This window comes from Glycine max, chromosome 13 (assembly GCF_000004515.6).
Source record: "Glycine max cultivar Williams 82 chromosome 13, Glycine_max_v4.0, whole genome shotgun sequence".
Taxonomy (NCBI): domain Eukaryota; kingdom Viridiplantae; phylum Streptophyta; class Magnoliopsida; order Fabales; family Fabaceae; genus Glycine; species Glycine max.
Window position 1 is genome coordinate 30,134,512 of NC_038249.2, and position 19,843 is coordinate 30,154,354.

General features: G+C 31.0%; 3 protein-coding genes across 7 annotated transcripts; 2 read left to right on the forward strand and 1 right to left on the reverse strand.

The window, feature by feature from the left end:
* The first annotated feature begins 201 nt into the window (after positions 1 to 201).
* Positions 202 to 3,224, forward strand: LOC100814905 (putative ribosome-recycling factor). Its single transcript, NM_001255170.2, has 9 exons — positions 202 to 261; positions 377 to 611; positions 1,460 to 1,603; positions 1,687 to 1,802; positions 1,903 to 1,994; positions 2,133 to 2,154; positions 2,253 to 2,321; positions 2,812 to 2,880; positions 2,967 to 3,224. Exons 2-9 carry the CDS (start codon positions 419 to 421, stop codon positions 3,045 to 3,047), a joined length of 786 nt encoding a protein of 261 aa, NP_001242099.2. The 5' UTR covers positions 202 to 261; positions 377 to 418; the 3' UTR covers positions 3,048 to 3,224.
* Positions 3,225 to 5,027: 1,803 nt separating this feature from the next.
* On the forward strand, positions 5,028 to 9,534 carry LOC547607 (putative disease resistance protein At3g14460). The gene is made up of 2 exons (XM_014765683.3): positions 5,028 to 5,176; positions 5,275 to 9,534. The coding sequence occupies exon 2, from the start codon at positions 5,773 to 5,775 to the stop codon at positions 9,391 to 9,393; it is 3,621 nt and encodes a 1,206-aa protein (XP_014621169.1). The 5' UTR covers positions 5,028 to 5,176; positions 5,275 to 5,772; the 3' UTR covers positions 9,394 to 9,534.
* A 5,060-nt stretch (positions 9,535 to 14,594) lies between these two features.
* LOC102659912 (mitochondrial inner membrane protease subunit 1) lies at positions 14,595 to 16,330 on the reverse strand. Of its 5 annotated transcripts, XR_003263823.2 has the most exons (4): positions 15,842 to 16,330; positions 15,465 to 15,609; positions 15,106 to 15,205; positions 14,595 to 14,992 (listed from the first exon to the last, which is right to left on the reverse strand). XR_003263823.2 is itself a non-coding variant. In XM_041008231.1 (3 exons), the coding sequence occupies exons 1-3, from the start codon at positions 15,588 to 15,590 to the stop codon at positions 14,979 to 14,981; spliced, it is 240 nt and encodes a 79-aa protein (XP_040864165.1). In that variant the 5' UTR covers positions 15,591 to 16,330; the 3' UTR covers positions 14,595 to 14,978. The 5 variants fall into 5 exon arrangements, 1 of the variants encoding a protein (XP_040864165.1); XR_005887921.1 differs by having other exon boundaries at positions 15,102 to 15,205; positions 15,465 to 16,330; XM_041008231.1 differs by having other exon boundaries at positions 15,465 to 16,330.
* Positions 16,331 to 19,843: the final 3,513 nt, after the last annotated feature.

Here is a 19,843-nt window from a genome sequence, read left to right on the forward strand (position 1 = left end):
TTATAAGAACCTCCACAAATTCAAACACTAAAGAAAGGGATTACTCCTTTTAAAATTTATCTTGATTAACGATCAACGTTCAGTGGGCTGACCTCCCATTTCAGATTTTGGGCTTAGGCCCATACAAATTACAGCCGAGTGAAGTGGGCCGGCCCATTTAAACATCTCTCCCTAAACCCCTTAAACCCTAAAACCATTTCTGAAGCGCAGAAGCTACATAGGAGACTAACCATTTTTGATCTTGGGAATCAGATCCTCAACGTTAGTGCTTTCTACTCTCTCTTTACGCAAATATCATCTTTCTACAATTTAGTGTCACAATGTGTATATAATTTGTAAAAACATTGATTCCTTTGTTATTAATTATTATTTTCAGACACCGAAATAAGAATCAAAGTAGCGTGCGTGCGTGAATTCGATGATGTCTGGGTACGTTAGACGAGCATTCTCGTACCGGAACATGCTGTGGCTCCGAAACTCAGGTGTTGTTCGTGGTTGCGACGTGTGGTCTCCCATTCAGATGTGCGATAGCAACAGAGTGTTGACTCTTCCGGCAACGCCTAATTTTGTTGCGGAAAGTCGCAGAGCCTTTGCCAAAGGGCGAAAGTCAAGTACGTCTTTGTTTCTTATCTCGGCACAAGTGATGGTTTTTCTTGTTACCGTTTGTTTAGGTTTGAGCTTTGTTGGTTTAGTTTATGGAGGGGAATTGAATATGGACATGTAGAGGTAGTTTGGTAGGGTCATTTTGGCATTGTTTTCGGATTGAAATTGTAGTTCCAGCTGTGCAACTCTTATAATAATTAATAAATTAATAAATGTCAACATTTTAGTATTTTGAGTAATAAACATGCTCTATTCTCTTTAATTTTTTTATTCATTTTAAGTGTTCTGATTTTGATTTTCTGTTGTGAATGGATTTTCTTGGTGCTATTACGTGTTTTTTTTATGGGAATTTAGCCTAAATTTCAAGCACCAAACAAAAATTCTAGGGTGGATTTAGTTGAGACATTTCTGAAACACTGAATGGCAGTTCTGAAGATGAAGAATAAGAGAAAGTTGGGATAGTTTCTTGAATTTCACAGCATTTTTGTATGAATCAGATGCATGTGATTTTTCTAGGGTTGTTGGTGGAATTTGCTTATTGAATTGAGTTTGCAGTCTGTGAAAATGAAATGTTTAAGTAATGAGGGTTTGTAAAGTTTTATGATTGTAAGTACAAACCTACGAGGCATGCAATTCTCTTTACTGGTTGGAAATTGCAATCAGCGAACTCCAAGGATCAAGCTGTTAGATTTTGAAATTGATATGGGTTTTTTCTGATTGAAACATGTTGATATTTGATAGCTTGCCTGAACAATTTTCTTTGTTGAACTATTGTAGTGTGCAGAACTTTTAATGTCTAACTATTATCATGCATTATAAATGTTGATTTTAATGGTCATTGGTTTATACATTTTAGAGGATGAAGGGGGTGCCAGTACAATTGAAGTTCCACCAAATGCTGGTCCTACTATCAAGGCAAATGCTGTCTCGCAGATGGAGGCTGCAATGGCTGCATTATCAACAGAACTAAGCAAGCTACGAACAGGAAGGGCATCCCCAGGTATATTAATGCGTGTTTATAGATCATCTGTGTCTCTTGATAGTTAATGATCGAATGCAATAATGATGGGCATGCCTCTACAGGAATGCTTGACCATATCATTGTTGAAACTAGTGGTTTGAAGATGCCTTTGAATCGGCTTGCTGTTGTTTCAGTCTTGGATCCAAAAACCTTGTCTGTTAATCCGTATGATCCAGAGGTACTTTACCTTAGGACTTCGAGTTTGTTATTACTTATTTGTAGATTGCTTAGTACTAAACTAGTATTACTTTTGCATATGATATGCCTAACTTCTGCAGACACTTAAACAATTAGAGAATGCTATTGTTTCATCTCCATTGGGGTTAAATCCTAAATCAGATGGTGAAAGATTGATTGCTGTTATTCCACCGTAAGCACGTATTCTATTGACATTCAATTACTCATGCCTGTCCGAGTGAATTTGGTTGGATATAATAGCTATTAAAGAACTTGAATTTCAAGCTCAATATTAATTAACTAATTTACTTCTTCACTTTGAAATGACCAGATTGACCAAAGAGCATATGCAGGTAAACTCATTACACTCCAGTTAATTATTGTTTACCCTTTAAACATCTCATTTCATATATCATGCTGATATATCCTTTTTGTTTGACATTTATTTCAGGCTATGACTAAGTTGGTTGCTAAATCATGTGAAGATGCTCGTCAAAGTATTAGAAGAGCTAGGCAAAAGGTTTGGTGTGGTTTTGGTTTTGGTTTTCCTTGACATTTTTTTGGAAGGTTTGCCTTTTAGCAATTTAAGGGAATAAGAATGGTGTAGTTGTTGAAATAATGGAATTCTCCGTCACTCTGAAATCTGAATATTATCGGCTTCTTTAACTTGAATTATTTTTGCTCTGGCATTGATTTGCACTATCTTTTATGCTTAAGCATTCTTATGAGTATTGAGTTTTCAAATATGGAATTGGTGTTTTTCCGTTCACCACTCCATTCGCCCTTGAAGAAGTAGCTGCTTATGTCCTGTTCTAAAATGCATTTTTCTTAATCATTAGAGCAAATTAAATATTTCGAAACCTTAAAAAATGAAATACAGGAGATCCTGGTCTGATAGTTCTGGGCTATCTTTATATTTTCAAATTAAAAAGGGTGGTCCTGTAGTCATTATTTTTTCGGATTATACCATAATTTTCTGCAGACTCTGATGGAAGTTGTTAATTTTACAGGCAATGGATGCGATAAAGAAGTTGTATTCAAGTCTCCCCAAAGATGACATAAAAAGATTGGAGAAAGAAGTATCTAACACATGCTAATTGCAGCTGATAAGATAACTGTAATCCATAGCTTAGGGTGTCTGATTTCTGATATTTTCTTCTTACAGGTTGATGATTTGACAAAGAAATTTATCAAGAGTGCGGAAGATATATGCAAGGCAAAAGAGAAGGAAATTAGTCAAGGTTGAGATACGGCATTTTTGTTATTTTTTGGTGGAGGATTAACTGCTTCGTTTCTCCTCTTAATTTGGTAGGACCTGACATTTTGTGGTCTTAGCCTAGTGTCAGTCAATCAGTAGTCATATATATAAGGATTATTATAGTGTTCTGGCAATCTTTTGAATACATAAAACATGATTCCCCCAGTTGAGTTGCCACATTGGTGCAGGCTGCCGTGCATTGTGGTTGATCAAAATCTTGTGCTTAATGTAACTCCGTTTGTTAGGCGAAATTTGTGAATGTTATGTTCTAATCATTGAGGGTGTGTATAGATTCAAGTGGGGGATATATAAACTAGTCGAAGCTGACACTCAATCAAGAGGGGTTTGTTGGCATCAAGTTCATTGTTTCACATGTTTTGTAGACTTGCTATTATCATTGCTTGATGCTGTTCATACTCAGTAGAATTTGTTACCATGAGTTCAAATGACATTTGATGAAATTTTAATTGAATTTTTGCATTTTAATTCATGTAGTTTTTATTTATTTGTTTACTTTTCGGTTTCATTAACAATTCATTTATATATATATATATATATATATATATATTAATTTTCTTCCTTTTTAATAAAGAGATATCATATATTTCTTTATCATATTTATAGCATTAATTTAGGAATAATTTAATTAGTAATATTAGAAATACATTATATTTTTTTGTCCATACTTTTAAAAAATCTATAATTTTAATCTCCTGATCAATTTCAAACTCGATTATATATGTATTAAATTTTTTTTTTTGAATAAATTAAGTTTGTTAGTACTTAAATAATTTTCTTAAAAAATATTTGTGATATGAATAATCAACAAACATGTATCAATTAACATTTATGGAATACATTGATTAATGTTTAAATTATACATTAGAATTGAAATTGTAAATTTTTAATCATGAGACCATAATGTTTCAATTAAATAATAAGAGATTAAAATCATAATTTTTTATAAATGAGAGATGAAATATTTTAATTAAAAAAGAAATTAAAATCACTTATTAAAAAACAAGAAATGAAAATTAGATTTAGTCTTTCTTCTATAAGGAAAAACATATGTATTCAAAAGAAAAAGATCATTATTGAATTATTGAATTAAAACCTGAGGTTTTTATATTTTTTTAATCTTTGATATCCTCTTGAATCAACCCGTGGTTAAACCCTATCTGAACCTCTTAGAATTCTTATTCATCAACGAGCTATTCTTGCTAATCTTGTTGATCAGGGAAAAACTAAAGCTACACAATATGTAATTAGTTAAAGAACTTAATACCTGCAACATTTGAGTATTTCTCATATTTATTATATTTTGTAGATACTTCATTTTAATAACCAGAAAAGCTCTTTGAAACAACGTTGTTGGTATTCTTCAAAGGCTATATATACCGCAGGACATGCAATAGTCTATAGAATTTTTTGAATTTGCAGATTTATGCATGCTTCTTTCTCCTTTCTATTTTTTTTTATTTTTTCCTTATTGGTTAGAGTGTTGACCCTCTGAGTAGTGAATACCATGCTCTTCAAACATGACGGAATATTCATTCACATTCACAGGGAATTCGAAATGCTGGTTAAAGATTAAAATGTAGATTTTTATTTTTATTTTTATTGGAAGCATAAATACGTACTCTTCCATAAGCGCGCGAAGGTTATTTGTGTGTGTTTGGAAGTGGAGAGGTCTAGAAAGAATCAGATGCTTGCTATGGAAGATTGTTCATGGAATGCTTTCAACAAATTCGTTACGCAGCTGTGGAATGACTCAGGATGATGTCTTTCATACACAAAGATTGTTCTTTGAGATAATATTGTACACAAAAAGTTGGTGAGAGAGGGTCCATGGACAGTGTGTGGGACAAATAATAATTTGAAAAGAGATTCTTTTTTACCCTCAGGAAAACTATTGCCTCATTCATTCATGGAACACAACTGTTAAGTTAAAGTTTGTGTTGTCGGAAAGATCGTCCAATATTGTAGTTTTCACAAAGTAGTTTTAACAAAGCTTATGTAAAATGTGCACAAATAATACTCAAGCTATTAATGAATTCTCCAACTTTTGAGATATTTTTATATTTCCATTTGGTTGTTGCTGTGTTGATGCATGATTAGTAAGTTGAATGCTCTTTCGGTCATATGTATAACTTTTTGATGTTTATGTTGCATTTCACTTTTCGATCTATGGAATAACCTCAATTTGGTGTTTTAGGGATACAGGTATTTTATTGAAGAGATGGCGATCAACAACAAGGGATTCTTGGGGAAAGAAAAAAACAATGCTGCCGTGAATAATTGCCTCTGACGGCGGCAAACGATGGTCGGAAGGTTGCTGGGAGGGAGGAGAAATACATCTAGTGTGAGTAATGTAAATTGCAACCATATAAATCAGATGAATCTAACCGTTGATAAAATTGGTTTATCATGAACCACTTAAAAAGCTTTTCCACCGTAGTTAGGACAAATAATTTGGAAATATATTATTTTTTTACACTCAGGAAATTTATAGCCGCTCATTTATTCATGGAATACAGCTGTTACAGTTTGTGTTGTCGGAAAGACTTAACAATTATTGGTTCATTGACCCATCAAAGAAAACGATGTTCAACCCACTACCTCAAAGTAAAGCCATGATCCATAGTTACTCATTTTCATTCATATGCATTGAGACATTGGCATAAGCTGCACTTTCATTCATCCATTTTCAACCATGGCAGTAGAATTAATTGCTGGTGCTCTTCTTTCTTCTTTCCTTCAAGTTGCATTTGAGAAGCTTGCTTCTCCTCAAGTTCTGGACTTCTTTCACGGAAAAAAACTTGATGAGACGCTTCTGAGAAAGTTGAAAATTAAGCTGCAGTCCATCGATGCTCTGGCTGATGATGCAGAACGAAAGCAGTTCGCAGATCCACGCGTGAGAAACTGGCTTCTTGAGGTCAAAGATATGGTTTTTGATGCAGAGGATCTCTTGGATGAAATACAACATGAATCATCCAAATGGGAACTGGAAGCTGAATCTGAATCTCAGACCTGTACGAGCTGTACTTGCAAGGTACCAAATTTCTTCAAATCTTCTCCTGCTAGTTTCTTTAACAGGGAAATTAAATCCAGGATGGAAAAAATCCTTGATAGCTTAGAATTTCTCTCAAGCCAAAAGGATGATCTAGGCTTGAAAAATGCTAGTGGTGTTGGCGTTGGATCAGAATTGGGTAGTGCAGTACCACAGATATCACAATCAACATCTTCGGTGGTTGAAAGTGATATTTATGGCAGAGATGAAGACAAAAAAATGATTTTTGATTGGCTGACATCTGACAATGGCAATCCTAACCAGCCATGGATACTTTCTATTGTGGGCATGGGTGGGATGGGTAAGACCACACTTGCTCAACATGTATTCAATGACCCTAGGATCCAGGAGGCTAGATTTGATGTCAAAGCTTGGGTCTGTGTTTCAGATGATTTTGATGCTTTCAGGGTAACAAGAACAATTCTTGAGGCCATCACTAAATCGACTGATGATAGTAGAGACCTAGAGATGGTTCACGGAAGATTGAAAGAAAAATTGACGGGGAAGAGATTTCTTCTTGTTTTGGATGACGTTTGGAACGAAAACCGACTTAAATGGGAAGCTGTGCTAAAACATCTTGTTTTTGGGGCTCAGGGGAGTAGAATTATTGCCACCACACGTAGTAAGGAAGTTGCTTCTACCATGAGGTCAAGAGAACACCTCCTGGAGCAATTACAAGAAGATCATTGCTGGAAGTTGTTTGCTAAACATGCATTCCAAGATGATAATATTCAACCAAATCCAGATTGCAAGGAGATTGGTACGAAGATAGTTGAAAAATGTAAAGGACTTCCTCTGGCCTTGAAAACAATGGGAAGTCTATTACACGACAAGTCATCTGTTACGGAATGGAAAAGCATATTGCAGAGCGAGATATGGGAATTTTCAACAGAGCGTAGTGATATTGTACCTGCTTTAGCACTAAGCTATCACCATCTTCCTTCTCATCTCAAGAGATGTTTTGCTTATTGTGCCTTATTCCCCAAAGATTATTTGTTTGATAAGGAGTGCTTAATACAATTGTGGATGGCTGAAAAATTTCTACAATGTTCTCAACAGGATAAGAGTCCAGAAGAAGTTGGTGAACAATACTTCAATGATCTATTATCAAGGTGTTTCTTTCAACAATCAAGCAACACAAAGAGAACACAATTTGTCATGCATGACCTTCTCAACGATTTGGCAAGATTTATTTGTGGGGACATTTGTTTCAGATTGGATGGTGATCAAACAAAAGGTACACCAAAAGCAACCCGTCATTTTTCAGTTGCAATCGAACACGTTCGATACTTTGATGGGTTTGGAACTCCATGTGACGCAAAAAAGTTACGTTCATATATGCCAACAAGTGAGAAAATGAATTTTGGTTACTTCCCTTATTGGGATTGCAATATGTCGATACATGAATTATTCTCCAAGTTTAAGTTCTTACGTGTCTTATCTTTATCTGATTGTTCTAACCTAAGAGAGGTGCCTGACTCTGTGGGTAATCTTAAATATCTCCATTCCTTAGACCTCTCAAATACTGGCATAAAAAAACTACCTGAATCAACATGTTCACTCTACAACTTGCAAATACTGAAGCTAAATGGTTGTAATAAATTGAAGGAGCTGCCCTCAAATTTACATAAACTCACTGATTTGCATCGCCTTGAATTAATAAACACTGGAGTGAGAAAGGTACCAGCACATTTGGGAAAACTGAAGTATCTTCAGGTATCAATGAGTCCGTTTAAGGTTGGCAAAAGTAGGGAGTTCAGTATCCAGCAGCTAGGAGAACTCAATCTTCATGGAAGTCTATCAATTCAGAACCTGCAGAATGTCGAGAGTCCCTCGGATGCATTAGCAGTGGATTTGAAAAATAAAACACACCTTGTCAAGCTGAAGTTAGAATGGGATTCAGACTGGAACCCTGATGATTCAACAAAAGAAAGGGATGAAACTGTAATCGAGAATCTACAGCCTTCCGAACACTTGAAGAAGTTGAAGATCTGGAACTATGGGGGTAAACAATTTCCAAGGTGGTTATTCAACAATTCATCATGTAATGTGGTGTCCTTAAGCTTGAAGAACTGTCGATCTTGCCAACGTTTGCCTCCCCTTGGACTTTTGCCTTCTCTGAAGGAGCTTTCAATTGGAGGGCTTGATGGGATCGTGAGTATTAATGCTGATTTTTTCGGGAGTAGCTCTTGTTCATTTACATCCTTGGAATCTTTGGAGTTCTCCGATATGAAGGAATGGGAAGAATGGGAATGTAAAGGTGTGACAGGTGCTTTTCCACGTCTTCAACATCTTTCTATAGTGCGTTGTCCCAAGCTGAAAGGGCACTTGCCAGAGCAACTATGTCATTTAAATGATCTAAAGATTTATGGGTGCGAACAACTTGTACCTTCTGCTCTCAGTGCCCCTGATATTCATCAATTATCCCTAGGAGACTGTGGAAAGCTGCAAATTGCTCATCCGACAACTTTGAAAGAGCTTACCATTACAGGTCACAACGTGGAGGCAGCCTTACTCGAACAGATTGGACGCAGTTACTCTTGTTCAAATAACAATATTCCCATGCACAGTTGCTATGATTTCCTTGTAAGGTTGGTCATCAATGGTGGCTGCGACTCTCTAACGACCATTCCGCTAGATATCTTCCCAATACTCAGGGAGCTTCATATCAGGAAGTGTCCTAATCTACAGAGGATTTCACAGGGGCAGGCTCATAATCATCTCAAGTTTCTGTATATCAACGAGTGCCCCCAATTAGAATCATTGCCTGAAGGAATGCATGTCCTCCTTCCATCTCTTGATGAGCTGTGGATAGAGGATTGTCCAAAAGTTGAAATGTTTCCCGAAGGAGGTTTGCCATCAAATTTAAAATGTATGCATCTCGATGGTTGTTCCAAACTTATGTCGTTATTGAAAAGTGCCTTGGGAGGCAATCACTCTCTAGAAAGGTTATATATTGAAGGAGTGGATGTTGAGTGTCTTCCTGACGAAGGTGTACTGCCACACTCTCTTGTTACTCTATGGATCAGGGAGTGTCCAGATCTAAAAAGACTGGACTACAAAGGTCTCTGCCACCTCTCCTCTCTCAAGATATTGCATCTTTATAAGTGCCCCAGGCTCCAATGCTTACCAGAGGAGGGTCTGCCCAAATCCATTTCATATTTGAGAATTAATAATTGTCCGTTGCTCAAACAACGTTGCCGGGAACCCCAAGGCGAAGACTGGCCAAAGATTGCTCACATTGAACACGTGGATATAAGGTAGTGAGGTTGATTTAAAAGAATAATGGTGAAAGTTGTAGATGCTTCTCTATTGCCTGCAATTTACTAATTAATTGTTTTCTAAACTTATTTTTGCTTTCTGCTTGCTAGACGCCACCGCTCAGTTATTTATTATTCGACTAAATAATTGTTTAATATAGTTTCAAGTGATTGATTCTGCTTGGTTAAAATATTTCACTCTTCAATTTTACTAATAATCTTTTCGATAAATTATTATGTTACCGACATCATGTTTTCGACATATTGTTAATTAACTTGAAGAGTTTTAAGTTCTAAAGAGATGATAGGTTTAATATAATTAAAGGTGATTTCAGCCTCACGTGTTGAGTAATATGGAATTCAATTTATTGCATTAGTATCATTTATATAATTTTTTTTATTTTTAAAAAAATAAAATTGAACTTTAAAAATAAATTAGAGAACTAAAATAGTAATTAAACCTATAATTTACTACTCTTTCAATTCATTCATATTCTTAAAAAAATTTATTAATTTAACTAGTAATATTAAATTTATTAGTAACTTATATTATTTTTCTAAATTATTCTTAAAATTATTGAGACTCATTATCACTCTTTTTTCACTTAATTACTTTCTAGTTAATTAATGAATGTGTGTTAATCTTTTTCTTTGATCTTTATAAGAGAGAATGTATTTATATTTTTAATTGATATTTATTATAAAATAATTAAGAGTATTCTGATAAAAAAATAATTAATGTGAAAGAGGACTTAAAAATAATATTATAAAAAAGATAAAAAAAATCTTATTATAAGGATGGAGGTAGTAATTGAAGCGTACATACAAATTTATGTTAAAATTATAATAATACTTCAATCAATTACTATATAATCATTTATAAATAAAAAAATAATTATTATATATATATATATATATATTTCAAATTTTATTTTTATTTAATTTTATATAATTAATTAACTTCTTTATAAAAAAACTTAAGATAACACTATAATTAATTAATTACATAAAAAATAATATATCATAATTATAAATATATTTATAATTAAAAATAAAAAAATAAAATTTTCAAAAAAATGAAAATAATCTATTTTTTATTAAAATATATTAACTATTTCAAAACAACATTCTAAATAATATATTATAATTAAAAAATACAATAAATATTTAAAAACATAGCTCAAAGTAATCTATTTTTATTTATAATACATAAAATAGATATTTAAAAATAAAATAAAATAAATATATTTAAAATTGAAAAATAACTATTTATAAACATAATTCAAAATAAACTATTTTTATTTAAAAAATAAACAATAGCTATTTAAAAAATAAAATTAATATATTTACAATTAAAAAAGATTAACTATTTAAAAACATAATTCAAAATAAAATATTTTTTATTTAAAAAAACAATAGCTATTTTAAAAAAATTAATATATTTACAATTTAAAAATTAAATATTTAAAAGCATAATTCAAAATAAACTATTTTTATTTTAAAAAAGAAAAAATAGATATTCAAAAACAAAAAGAAAATTAATATATCTACAATTAAAAAAATTAAATATTTAAAAACATAATTCAAAATAAACTATTATTATTTATAAAAAATAGCTATTTAAAAACAAAAATAAAATTAAGATATTTAAAATTTTAAAAAAAATTAACTATTTAAAAATATAATTCAAAATAAAATATTTTTATTTTAAAAAAGAAACAATAACTATTTTAAAAAAATAAAATTAATATACTTAAAATTAAAAAAATTACTATTTAAAAACATAATTTAAAATAATCTATTTTTATTTAAAAAATATACAATAACTATTTACAAACAGAAAACAAAATAATATATTTATACTTAATAAAAACAATAACAATTTAGAAACAAAAATTAAAATAGTACTTTTTATAAATAATAAATATTTATTATTAAAAAAATAAATTAATTTATTAATGATTAAAAAACATGCAAATTATATAAATATGAATTTATGTAATCCATGTGTTTTTTTAATTATAAACTCATACGAATTAGTCTTATAACTCATACGAATTAGTTATACGGATTCTAAAGAAGACAAAGCAACCATTAGAAAAGAGAAGAAGAAACCTTACCTCGACGGTGGAAACGTTCTCAAAGCCAGCAATAGAAGCACTCAACGGCAGTAGCACAACACAAAACAAAAAAGAGGATGCAAGAAGACAAAGAAAGAAGTGAGACGAAGAAAGAAGAAGTGGCGTACAAACAAAGAATAGGAGGGAAGGTTTTTAAAATTTGAGTGAAGGACATTTTTGTCACTTTATTTAAATGATTGGTGCACAAACAATATTACGGGGTGCACCTAACACTAGCGTTCCTGTATATAAGCAATTGAAAGGGGAAGATGAGGGTTTGCCCAGAAACCAAAAAGCAAAGACTTGCCAAAGATTGCTCACATTGAATTCCTTGGAGATTTCACCTTGATAATGGTGTTGATTTTTTTAACCATGGTAATCCAATTAGCATTATTTAGGGGAGGGGGGGGGGAATGGGTTTGTATGACCACACTAATATTCAATACGACAAAGTAAATTTTTGCATTAGTTGAATTTTTTGTTTTCCATTTTTTTGTATTAAAATTGGTATATGATAATTGGTTATAAAAGTGAGTCAAATTATTTCTTAACTTTAACGTTCAAATAGAAAATTTTATGCTATATGACCATGCTGCCGTGAAGAACTCACTAAACTCATTCTAAATGAAGTGCTTATAAGTTTTATCCGATCGATATATTTTCAATCGATGTCATCGTATTGGTAGACATGACATAAGGGATAAAATGTTTGAAGTTTAGATTGGACACATCAGAGTCATTATGAGGAATTTAAAAGGAGATTGGATGTTCGGAGTGTAAGAATTTAGGACTCTTGGATTTTGTAGTTTGGATGATAAAAATATTTTTAGTCTTTACTATTAACTTCTTAGCAAAAGGTAAAGGGTAACACTCACTAGTATCTATGGTATAATATTGCTATGTGATGCTTAATTTGTTTTCTTCTAAATTTCTAAAAGAAATGCTATTTATCTACTTTAAAATGAACTTTTAAGATAAAAAATAAGAATTTCAGATTTTAGAAACAACAACAAAATCTTATATCATTAGATGAAGTCAGTTACATGAATCACATAACTTTATTTGACACAATTGAAAATTGAAATTTTAAAAATTAATATATTATCAAATCTTAAGTTTCCCTTGATGAGTTGCTTCAATGTTCTTTTCAATCTCTCTTTTTCCTAGGCTAAAAATCATAACATCTACTATTCTAAGTGATGCCTCTTGTTGTCTTTTTTGTAAATGCCCAAAGATTTTGGAAAGGTCGGAAGAAAAATATTTGAGAGACATTTTTTTTACTCATTTTAAAGGAATGGTAAATAATTAATTTTAAATTTTAGAGGGATGATAAATAATGAAAAAAAGCAAACTATGTTTTTTCTACTATAACTTTTTAAAAAAATTTATTTTTGTCCCTGAACTTTTTGAAGATTAATCATAATCCTCCAACTTTTATTCTGTTTATGATTTCCGTCTTTTTCATCTATTTTGGATATTAACTAATGAGTGACACTTGATTTATTATTATTACATTTCCTTATAACTAAAAATCATCAGAAATTATTATTATTTTTCTTTATTTTCCAAATTTGTCTCTTGTGGTTCTTCTCCCTCATGTACAATTCTTTCCCAGCGCAGTCCCATTGTCACTACTACCCCTTTCACCTCCACCCACCATCATTGCTACTTCAATGAAAATGCTCTGTCAACACAAGAAGTTCCTTGAGAGGAATGTTTATGGATCAAGGTCTACCCTTGACCCAACCAGATCCAATTATGTTGGGTTGACTTCTTTTTTTAAGTGTTTATGTTAAATTCGACCCAACTCAATTAAGCCTTGATTATATACAAATTAGATAACAAGATCTATTTTTTAACTTGATTCAACCAGACCTAACTCATATCATATAATTAAATTTATTATTATATATAAATTACTTATTAAATACAAAACATATTAATTTTTAGTTCACATAATTTATTAAATTAAATCACCCATGAATTTTTTCTTTTTTAAGTTAATATTTTTATCATTGTCTTGATTTTGTTTATGTTTGTCATGCTAATACAATATTTTATTTATATCTAAAATAAAAATATCGTATTAGAATTGAAATAGTTAATTTTATTAGTCAAATATTGTCTCTTTTGAATACATTTAGTCATTATATACTTACAAAGTTTTAGGAAAAACAAATTATTATTCTATAAAAATTTAGATTTTGCCTTTGTATTTTTTTGTGTGGTTTTGTTCTTTTGGTCAATTGTCGAAGTGGATGTTGACAACAACGGGATTTTAGATAATGGGTTTTATTTATTTATTTTTTTTGTGTGTGTGTGCAAAGGAGCCATCATGTTGTCGTAGTTTGAGGTGGTTGAGGGAGCAAACAAGGTGCAATAGAGGAATTGCAAGATCTATTTGATGGTGACAATGAAGGTTGATGGTGGTTTGAAAATTTGTAAACAGGGTGGTTTGAAGACTTGTTAGATCTACGTAGGGTTTGAAGATTTTGTGTCCATGGTCATGGATTTGACTTTACCCATTAAAAATTGAATCTTGGCTAAATTTGAAGAATGAAGCTTGCCCGTTTCCATGAAATTTGAAGAATGAAACTTACCTTTGAGTTTGTTGATCTGATTTGTGTTTCAATCTTAATTTGAAATCGTGCATAAGATGAATTTTGATTTAGGCGAATCATTTTTGTGCTTGAATTTAAAATTGAGATATAGTAATTTGTGAAGGCTTTTAGTTGCTAGAATATGTTTAAGACTTTTCAAATAAGTTATTCATGTAATTTTTGGCAATTTTTAGCCACCAAGAAATAAAAAAATAATAATAAACGAATGTTAGGTCACCAGTTAATGTCTAAAATAGATAAAAAGGATGAAAACTGTAAATGTAATAAAAGTTGAAGGATTAAGAAAAATTTTCAAAAAGTTTCGGGATGAAAGACAGAAATTTAAAAAAGTTAAAGGATGAAGAATATAGTTCCGCTCTAGAAAAAATTTATAGGAACCAAAATCAAAACATGCTCATTTTATAGAAACTAAAAATATATTTAAGCCTAAGAGTATATAAAAAAAAGAGTAATAGGTGAATGTGTCAACCATCAAATCACCATTTCATATATCAACAATGTGATGAGCCTTTATAGAAGACCCTTCTTCAAAAGGACAAATGTTTTCAATAGGATTACACAAATTCTTCCATCTAACGGAAATTCTATGTTCCATTTCTAATCTGAGTAGATTTTTGTGATCATCTACTACTTTTCATTGACTTCATGCATAAAAGATAAACTGCTCTGTCAAAAAAAAGAAGATAAACTGCCCTTATAAGCAAAATGCACCTGTGTAGGGAGTAAACTACAGATAGGTAGGGTTTTGCCGTTCAAAATTAAACACATAAAGCCAAGTTGCAAAAGATTGTAGCTTCCATGACAGAATGCTTTGCTTCATATCATTTATTCCAGAAAGGCCAAATTTTTTAAGTGGCATTATCTACATGCAAAAATCAAAAGGTCAGGGGAAGTTGACAGAAGAAAAAAAGGAGGGAAAAGGAAGCAGAGGCTTGGGTGGTGGTGAGTCATCATATCATATATACACAAACTTACTCCAGAACATCTTGCCATCAATAAGGTCAAAAGGAACAGGACCAAATTTTCTTGAATCGTTGCTGTTATACTTGTTATCTCCCTCTACCCAAACCGCACCCTTTGGAACCAATAGAGGGAAGGCATACTTAGACAATGAAATCTCCAAAACACATTTCAGCAATGGAAAAAATTAATTATTGTCAAAATTCTCTAGACCAAAGGCTATCGAATATCAAGCCAATTCTTAATGTGAAGAAGCAAGGATGCCAGATACCAGTCATCCCAAAAATAACAATTGAAATACTAGCAAAGCAAAACCCATAATCAAAATGATCACAAAAAATGAGAATTTTATTTTTATAAGAAATTGACCATACCACAATCGTCTTAGACTTATCACCGTTATCAGGAGAGGAAATTTTTGTAAAACTATCACTCTCCAATTCATAGGTCTCAGGATTGGAAATGAATGTAACGCTATCACCCTCCATGATTGAGAACATATATCAAACAGTTTGCGGTCTAAATCAAACATAACAGCAAACAAAGTGAATATTATCAATAAAATCAAGAATAAACATCCAAATTGACCCTAAAAGAACAACAGACATAAGCAGCGTGAGTTCTTCTAAGTTACTTAGGGCTTGCATATATAGCTATTTATCGGTGATTAGAATGAAATTTTTGCAATGGATGAAACTAATAATCAAGGGAATTGGGATTGAAGGAAGAAATCTCGAAATTAGTTAGTTACCTCTGAGGAGCGAACTCAACTCCCCAATAGTTCTCTACTTAGCGTTGAGGCGAGAAAAGGCTGAGTGGGTGAAAATGCTCGAATGAAGAAAATTATAACCGTTCTAAAACTGGTACTTACGCAAATCTATGAAAATAAACTTGCCCAATGTCCATGCATACAAAATAAAATAAAAAAAGGTGCCCCTTTATGCCCACACACCACCTAAAGATGAAAGTCTTAAAACCAAGCATAGCCTTTGTTGATGCAGGATCCTGGTCACGATTCAATTTTTTGCCTCATATCAATCAAACCCAACAATTAATAACTTTACATAGAGATACATTTTAATTGAAAAGGACCAAGAATGATATGTGCATTGTGATCACTGAATAATTGCAGATTTGATTAATCAAGCATGACACGTTCCGGATGAGAGAAATTGTGGACATCACACCTGTATGTGTGACGGAAGTAGGAAAACACTAGCAACCGGCGGGAAAAAAATTAGAAAAGAAAGGCACTACATTTGGGTAAGATTGTTTCACATACGTGGTGGGATTTATATTTTTTTTTTTACTGAAAGGTTATATAAAATTCATTAAAAAATCAATAAAAAATAATTCATTAAAATTCGTATGATTTCGAATATGAAGAAGTTTTTTTAAGTTGTAAAATTTCTTCATAGGATATCATCAAATCTTTTTGACATTAAAAAAATCTTAAAAGTCTTTATTCAATATTATAAAAAATTATTTTATTCAAAAGTCTTAATTGAATATTACAGAATTTTTTTTATAAAAATAAGTCTTTTAAAATTATTTAAAATCTCAATTAAATATATATTCTTAGTTTCATTTTAGTATATTAATTTTTTTTTATATTTTCAAAATATATCATTTAGTCATTCATTTAATTGTTGCTTCCAAATTTTAATATTTCGTTAACATATAAATTTTAAAATAATTAATTAAAAAATCATTTAAAAAATATCAAGTGAGGAATGGAGAACTTTGATGTTTTGTTGATGCTTTTGGACTCAAAAGAAATGAGCATAATGATTTGTGTATGAGAATAGTACTGATGTAATTTATTAGGGTGTCTCTCATATCCTGTTGTAAATTGTTTAAGGCAACTTGGTATATGAAATCACAAGGCTAGTTTAATTACTTTGGTAGTTTATTTGAAAAATCAAGATAGCTTATCTTATAAATTATTTTAGGACAAATGATTATTTTTGTCCTAAATGTGTGAATCAATGTCAATTAAAGCAAAATATTGTTCCTGATTATATATTTAAAGACTAAATTGGATTTTCCTTTTTTTAGATACTAAATTGTCATTAGTTTAAACATTTAAGAATTAAAATGTTTGTTGATACTGGAATAATGTATAAGATGGGAGAGACCCTAATAAATTACAACACCATTCTCATTCACAAATGATTATGCTCCTTTCTTTTGAGTCCAAAAGCGTCAATGCAAGGAAGTATCAAAGTTCTCCATCCCTCACTTGATATTTTCCATACCTTGATATTTGAAGGATACCCATCTTCAATTGTTGTCCAATTGACGCGGACATATCTCATCTCATTTGATGAAAGGGAATTAAATCCTTCTCAAAGTTGAGTCATTGCAGAGGAGTTAGTTAATAAGGAAGACCAACAAATTCACACATACAACAAAACCGAAAGAAAATCAATGTTATCCATTTAATATATCATCTTAAAGAACAAGTATGTACATGTGCTTTGGTTTGGGCCATGTTTTGATGTGACAAAGCTCATCAATGTTTTGCTGTACATTTGGTGTCTCACCATCGGCTCCAAAACACACCTAATTACTTGTAACAATAAACAATCACAATTGATAAAACAGTTTTTTCGCAAAAGATGTCATGAGTGTAATTTAAAACATAACCCAATAATAAGTTACCATAGCTATCATTTATTATCATGATAATCAATTGATTGCTAAAACCTTATCAAATAATATTTTATAATCATTATCAAATAATGATTGGAAATCTTATCTAGTAATTATTTGTAATAGATATCATTATGATGAATTAGTAAATGTATGTATCATTTATAGTGTTTTAAAGGTTAAAGTTGAGGTCAACATAGATAGTGTCAATGATAGATTTAGTGGTGTTGGTGATGTCCTAAGAAGTAACAAAAATTCAAACATTAAACTATTTGGTTAATGAACTTAAGTCATTATCACTTTTGCAAATCTGTATTAGTGTTACCAGCATGAATGAGAAAGAGTGTCGTTAGAATTGAAAAAAAGATAAACAAATAAAGAGATAATACTTTGTGATAAAGACTCATAATGGTATCTCCTATTAACTTAAGAAGCTCATAACTTAAGAAGCTCATAAGAATTTCTTTTAAAAGTTTCTTATTTTCAAATATGTAACCAAGAATTATCTCATATTTTAAAAAATATCTAATTAATAATCTTGATTGTCCTTCTCTAATCTTAACCATTCAATTTTATAAAATAAGATCTAACAGTTGTCAAAGAGAATAAAATTAATATTTCTAATTAAAAAAAGTTAGTCCCGTAGGTGAATCACACTTATTTAGTGGTTCAGTGAATTAAATGAAAGAGTGAAAAAATTAAAAGTTTCAATCTCTATATTATAAATGACTCTGACTAACCTGAGCATCCCTTACATACATGATATGCATGGTGCGAGAAAGTTTTAAAAGAGTTGCATCGTGGGTATTCCCTTTTTGGAGTAGACTTTTATTTACTTTATTGTTAAACTAAAAGTTAAAAGTAACTAAATTAATTAAAAGTATAAGTCAGATTATTTATCTTATTAAATTTTGTTAATTGTTGAATTAACTTTGTTAAATGTTCTGACATTTAATTTACTTTTTCTAATGCCATTGAAATTGATTTTAAACAGAACACCTTAATAATCATTCCTGTGACATATGATGTTAGAAATTAAAATGTTGTTAGGATGACTTTCTAAAAAAAATTACTTTTTAGATCACTTATGATAAAATTAATCTCAGAAAATCATTTTTTTAGAAAGTAACTGACTCGTCGTCCACTACGCTAAATCTGTGGATGGCGGCGCCAAATCTGCTGCCTGTTAGATCTGTTGTCAGTGGCACCGTAACTGACCACCATGTTCTGTTGTCTTTATGAATGCCAGGTGCCTTGCATGCTCGTTACCCTAATAATTATATGGATTATGGATGGTGTTTTGACTCTGATTCTGAAGCACTGAAAGGCTTCTTGGCCATGCCTAGGGCAATCACCAAGTAATATGGTGGGTATGCCAAAGTGGCCATGCTTGATGCATCTTCTACTACTAAAAAATAAAAGCTTATGATCCATCTACTGCTTTAAACAAAAGAGTGCTCCACTACGCAACTTTTGTTTCCAACTTATAGTTAGTTACGTTTTATGTAAACTCAATCCATGTACGTTTTGGAGCATTCCAGGTAATAAAAAATGTTTCTATACATATGTCTGTTGTTTTAAAAAATTATTAAGAAAAGAGAAAGACAAATAGTTATCAACTGACATAAAGAAGAAAATAAATGGTTATTCATTGGTGGATCAATTTTATAATCTTATGATATTATAAAAAGCGAGTGTTTAAATTAAGACTAAACCTTAGCGTATGATGAAGAAATCCAGCAGAATCATGAATCACTAAATTCTGGCAATTATCATTTCAGTCCGATTCGGGGAACAAGATACATCAGTGAAGTATGTCTTATGAACTTAGAACATGTTTAAGTAAATTATTTTAGAAGTATTTTTAAGAGAAGAAAATAAAAAATTAAAATCAATTTTTTCATAAATAAAACTTAACTCTAATAATTTAAAAGAGATATTCAGTCAAAGATTATATGTGACAAAATTAGTTGAAGAATCCGTTCAAAGCTGTTTAAAAATTAAAAAATTAGTTATTAAAGTAAAAGATGAAAAATTAACTTATTATGTTAAAGTATTTAATAAAATTAACAATTAAAATAGATGAAATTGTAAAATA